General features: G+C 54.1%; 1 protein-coding gene across 1 annotated transcript; it reads left to right on the top strand.

The window, feature by feature from the left end:
- The first annotated feature begins 4,009 nt into the window (after positions 1-4,009).
- On the top strand, positions 4,010-5,704 carry NEUROG1 (neurogenin 1). Its single transcript, XM_016137640.2, has one exon. The coding sequence runs from the start codon at positions 4,265-4,267 to the stop codon at positions 5,012-5,014; it is 750 nt and encodes a 249-aa protein (XP_015993126.2). The 5' UTR covers positions 4,010-4,264; the 3' UTR covers positions 5,015-5,704.
- Positions 5,705-5,941: the final 237 nt, after the last annotated feature.

The following is a 5,941-nucleotide window of genomic DNA, read 5'->3' on the forward strand; positions in this document are numbered from 1 at the left end:
GCAGCCAGAACACCTGGTGCAGCCCTCGCCACCTCGGCGCCTGCTGTGGTTGGATTTATTACATGCCCACATTGCATCCTATTGTGCTCTGGGAACGAGGGCTTCCACAGATGTGCTCTGACTAGGCTCCAAGAGATTTTGGGGGGTGGAAGAAACTTTCATCTTCCACAGCAAGGCTATGTAACCTCCTCAAAGGGCCCAGCATTTTTCTCTCAAGGAAAAACCTCTGAGCCTCATAGGGAACAGGCCTGAGCCTAAGCTACCATCTCATTCTCATCTGCCAAGGGTTCTGCTCCATCCTCATTGGGTCCCTTGCAGTAAGGGTGCCCCAAGCCCCAGATGCACTTATGAAAAGCAGCAGGGGCAGGCACTAATATCCAGGGGAAGCTGCCACATGCACCACCCAAGAGCCAGGAGAAAGTAGGACAAGGCTAAGATGCCTGTCTGGTCAGGTCACTAAGGTAAAGGCGGAGAAAGGGGACAAAAGCAGGAGAGAGCACAGACCCACTGCCAGCTCCTAAGGTGCCTTTGTGCATATGTGAAAAGCATACTTCTCTGGGCAGAGCAGTCCCACATCAGAGTGCATGGCTTGGCAGGTGGTGGAGAGGCTGGATTTTAGCCATCACTTGTCCTGGATGCTCTTGTGCAGTAAACCACTGAAATAACTGTGACAGCCCTGCTCACAGAGAGTAGCAGGAGGAGGAGACAGAAAGGAAGAAGGAAGGCCACCAGGCTATTCAAGGCCCATCACAATTGCCCCCTACACTATTCCCACTGGGCCCTCACAGAAGCCCCATCCAGACAGGCCAGCACATTGCTGCCACAGTCATCCCCACCCCTCCCCTCTACCTAGACGTGACTATTCACATCCTATCCATCCTTCAAGGCCTTTTCAAGAACCCCTCTGCCAGGAAGCCTTCTCCGAGCAGCCCCCTTCCCTTTCGGGAGCATCGCACAATGCTCTTCATATCTGCTCCCTTAGTGGGTCCTCAGCAGTTCTCTCAGCCAGTGGCAGGACACCTTTCTGGGCCACTTGTCCCCTTCTGTCTGACTCTCCATGGAGCACCTGGCAGTATGCAGTAGGAGCTCACTGTTTATGTATTGATTAATTGTGATGGAAAAACATGAAACAGGCTGAAAAAACTCCCAAGTGGCCCTAGTTTGACCACCAGTGATCCCTGGGGGAACCTGGAGAAAAGACTCCATCTCCCACCTTAGTTTCCCATGTATGAGGTGCAATGGATGGATGGACAATCTCCAAGGGTTCTGCAGGCATTGAACCCTAGGCTTACAAGACTCAGAGCTCCTAAGTCCCATCTGCCAGGTCTTCACCCGTTACCCCAGAGTCTAGCACAGTACTAGGCCCAGAATAGGCAACAATATAGTATATGGGTTGTCTCAGTTTCTATGCTTTGACAACCTGAGCATTTAACTTGTTTTATTTAGCAAACTACAGACATCAAAACTGGCCAACTCAAGCAAAAAAGCCCCACTGAGAAAAGACCTACTATGAGGTTTCTTATGCAATCAGTGAGGAAGCTGGAAAACCAAACTTGGAAAAAAGGGAGGTGTGTGCCAGGCTTGGAAAACAGGTGTGTAGGTTTGTAGGGGTGTGTGTGTGTGTGTGTGTGTGTATTTCCACAGCTGAAGGCAGGCCCAAGGAAGAGCTAGGTCAAGACACCCGCTGGCTCCTAGACACCTCTTTCACCACCAGTCACTACCTAACCCTAACTAGTCACCGCCAGGACACAAATATACTCTGATCTGTCAGCAGCTCAGAGCTTAAGTTCCAAGTGGGGCATGTGATTGATCCCACTTTAAGTCAAATGACCACACCTTAATTGCCATAAACAGAGAGAGGGGTGCCCATGCATTCAAATCCCTCAGTAAGGCTTTTCAAGTAAAAGGCAGCCAAGAAATGACAAATGGCCATTCTGATGACCCTGTTTCCCTGACGAAACAGATTCTCTCTTTTAGGAATTTGGGGAAAGAGCTGTACTATGTTGAAAAGAGGGTCCTCCAAAAATTTATCCACCCAGAATCCCAGAATGTTAACTTATTTGGAAGAAAGGTGTTTGCAGCTGGAGTTAAGGATTTCAATCATCCTAGATTAGGGCGGGCCCTAAATACAGTGACAAGTATCCTTATAAGAGACAGAAAAAAAAAACATAAAAACACTGAGGAGAAACAGGCAGAGACTGAAGTGGTGCAGCTAACAAGCCAAGGAATGCTAAAGATTGCCAGGAGCCAAAAGAACCTCCCAAAAGAGCCAACTCTGTTGACACTGTGATTTCAGACTTCTGGCCTCCAGAACTGTGAGGGAGTAAGTTTCTGGTGTTTTAAGGCCCTAGTTTGTGGTAATTTATTATAGCAGGCCCAGGAAAACAACATAGGGGCCCAGAGATGTCAAGTAGAGGCTGGTGGGAGTGCATCGGAGCCATGGGAAGCTGAAGCGAGGAAGACCCCTGGACTCCTGCAGGGTCACACAAATGCCAGCAGCCTTTGCATTCCTTAAGATGCCCAGTAGCACCCAACAACAACCCTTTCTTGCTTGAGGCTGACTAAAGCCACTATTTGTGACTTCTACCAAACCTAAAGCTCTCATATATGATTGTGTGCAGCCTCCCCACCAGGTAGGAGTACATGTGGGTGCAGCAGGGGAAGAGAGGGCCAGGTACAGTCCACTGAAACAGATGGCAAGCACTGGTCAGCCAGCTAAGGTGGGTTCTGCCTCCAGAGTGCACCTCTCCAGAAAGGGGACAGTGTCCTAGGCAGAGTCCACTCTGAGGACAGCAGGCCAGGCACCAAGACTGAGGCCACCACCCAGGTATCATTGGGGAAGAGGCTAAAACTTTGCTGAAAGGTATTCGTTTTGTTTTCAGCCCCACCTCCATAATCTGGTGTTGTTGCTTAGTGACTGTTTTCCCCTAGGTACAAAGTGGGGGGTGTCTAGACCTCTATTGCTCCAGAGTGAGCACCAGCCACCAGAGTAAAGGACTCCATATGCAGAGTGAAAACTTGCTAGAATAGGTGCCTTTACATCACTAAGGAGAAGAAGAGGATGGGGGAAGAGGGGTGCTTGCTACTCTCTCTCCTGGGACAAGAAAGCCCTGTCCCCTAACTGGCTAAGGGGCCTCAGAGACTATAAGCAAAGAAACGCAGTGAAAATGGGGTGGGGGTGGGAGCAGAGACGATTCCCTGAAAAGAGATTCATTCTCACCTTTCCATTACTTTGTCTTCGGATAATGTTGGGGTGGGAAATTGTTGGGGGTGAGGGGTCGTCCAAAATTCAAGTTGAGAAATCATCCATTCGTTTACTTTCTACACTGCTCCCCCGCCCCTGTCTTATTTGGATAGGGTTTTCCCCAGGTTTCCAGGGCGCTGCATCTCGCAACCATTTATCGGGCGTTGAATGATGTAAGTACTGTGCCAAGTGTTCCACGAACATAATCTCGCATTATCCTCAAGACGATAGACTTGCGCCCCATTTTAGAGAGGAGGAAAGTGAAGTCAAATCACTTGTCCAAAGTCACGCGGCCGCTCAGCAGCCTAAGAGAGGAAGCAAACCCAAGATCCCAGATGGCTCCAGGTTTCTGCAAGTCGCTGAGGCGCTCACACTTTCCTGCGCGCGCCCCGCCTCCATCCCACCCCAGCGAGGGGCGCCCGGCCCGCCCCCGGAGAAGCGTGCCTCCGCCACTAATCGCGGCCGCCCCCGCCTCAGTTTTCACTGCCTGGAGACTCCCGGCCGGCTTAGCCGGGAGACGGCTCCCGGGGACGCGCGACGCCGCCGATTGGCCCGCGGTAATTACGGGCACGCTCCGGGAGGGGGGAGGGGCGGGGGGCGGCCCCCCGCGAGCATAAATTATGCAAATACCCAGGCGCCGCACGGGGCTGACCTGCCGCCTCGCTCCATTCACGGGGGCTGCCTCGGGGCGGAGGTGGCCAGGGAGGGGGGCGCCCATTGTTGTGCCGGGTACTTAAGGGGTCCTGAGGCCGGTCGTGTGCCACACTCGGTACTCACACGAGCTGATCTGATTGCCGGCGAGATCACTCGGGAGACCGGCTGGAGCGTGGCCCCTGCAGGCGAGGCGAAGGAGGCGAGGCCAAGTTCCCGGTGCGCCCCTGCGCCCTTCCAGGCCTTCAAGCCCTCAGCGGGCAGAGTAAGCCCGGGCCGCTCGCAAAGTAAGTGCGCTCCGGCAGCCCTCAGCCCGGGCTCCTGCCCTCTAAGTGCCCTCTTATCTGTCCGTGGGTCCTGCGCGCAACGATGCCAGCCCCTCGGGAGACCTGCCTCTCGGACCTCGACTGCGCCAGCAGCAACAGCAGCAGCAGCAGCAGCAGCAGCGACCTGTCGGGCTTCCTCACTGACGAGGAGGACTGTGCCAGGGTCCAACCGCCAGCTTCGGCCTCGGCGCCGTCCCCGCCGGGCCGCAGGGCCGCACCCGGGGTTCCCGGGGCATCCGATACTCCCCAGGCGCAGGACGACGAGCAGGAGCGGCGGCGGCGCAGAGGCCGAGCGCGGGTGCGCTCCGAGGCGCTGCTGCACTCGCTGCGCAGGAGCCGGCGCGTCAAGGCCAACGACCGCGAGCGCAATCGCATGCACAACTTGAACGCGGCGCTGGACGCGCTGCGCAGCGTGCTGCCCTCCTTCCCCGACGACACCAAGCTCACCAAGATCGAGACGCTGCGCTTCGCTTATAACTACATCTGGGCTCTGGCGGAGACTCTGCGCCTGGCCGACCAGGGGCTGCCCGGGGGCGGTGTCCGGGAGCGCCTCCTGCCGTCTCAGTGCGCCCCCTGCCTGCCCCGGCCCCCGAGCCCCGCAAGCGACGCCGAGTCCTGGGGCTCCGGTGCCGCCGCCTCCCCCTGCGCCGCCGCCGCCTCGCCACTCTCTGACCCCAGTAGCCCTGCCGCCTCCGAAGACTTCTCTTATGGCCCTGGCGACCCCCTTTTCTCCTTCCCTGGCCTGCCCAAAGATTTGCTCCACACGACGCCCTGTTTCATCCCTTACCACTAAGCCCTTTTTGGACACCGTTGCCTCCTCCCTCCCCCAGGCAACAGGCAGTAGATGGGGCCCCAGCTGCGGCCTCAGGATCCCCACTCCAGGCGGAGGGAGGAAGCTGGAGCTTTAAAGGGGTTGGGGATACCTGAGCCGCTTGTTAGGTCGCTGCACCCTCGCCGTGGCTGCCCCTTGGTCTGTTTCTCCAGCCCTCAACCCCCGGGCCCCTCCTGCCCGCCTCTAGACAGCCTTTCCTTTTGCACTTTCTGAACTTCACAAAACCTCCTTTGTGGCTGGCTCAGAGCTGACCCCAGCCACCACTTCAGTGTGATTTAGAAAAAGGACAGATCAGCCCCTGAAGACGAGGTGAAAAGTCAATTTTACAATTTGTAGAACTCTAATGAAGAAAAACGAGCATGAAAATTCGGTTTGAGCCGGCTGACAATACAATGAAAAGGCTTAAAAAGGAGAGACAAGGAGTGGGCTTCATGCATTATGGATCCCGACCCCCACCACTGCAGGCTTGCTCTAGGAAGAACCCGAGATTCTTGCGCAGCTATTCAAGCACGGGGCTGGAGAGTACTTTAATTTATTCAAGATGCTTCATTCATATGAAAATGTATTTTTGTACATAAAGAATTTATTCTATTATTATGAGCTATCAAAGTTTACATTTTTGTACTGCAGATGTTTCGTGTAAATAAAAACAAAAATGTCACCAAGTTTCTTGCCTAATGTTGGTGTCTGGGGCTTTTCTTCCTTTACCGGGCAGGGCAACCTCTAAAATGAAACACTATCCCCACCCACCTTCAAACCCTCCAGTCCTGTTTCAAAAACAATTTAAAAAACAAAAACAAAAAAACAGAATGCACCTGATTTCCACCAAGAACCAGACACAGACAGACTAGGGAGTTTGGATCTATCATTTTTTTTTTCACCTTGTAA

Source organism: Rousettus aegyptiacus, unplaced genomic scaffold (assembly GCF_014176215.1).
Source record: "Rousettus aegyptiacus isolate mRouAeg1 unplaced genomic scaffold, mRouAeg1.p scaffold_m13_p_7, whole genome shotgun sequence".
NCBI classification, from domain to species: Eukaryota; Metazoa; Chordata; class Mammalia; order Chiroptera; family Pteropodidae; genus Rousettus; species Rousettus aegyptiacus.

Coding starts and splice junctions, on each gene's coding strand:
- NEUROG1 (XM_016137640.2), top strand. CDS start 4,265: ATGCCAGCCCCTCGGGAGACCTGCCTCTCGGACCTCGACTGCGCCAGC.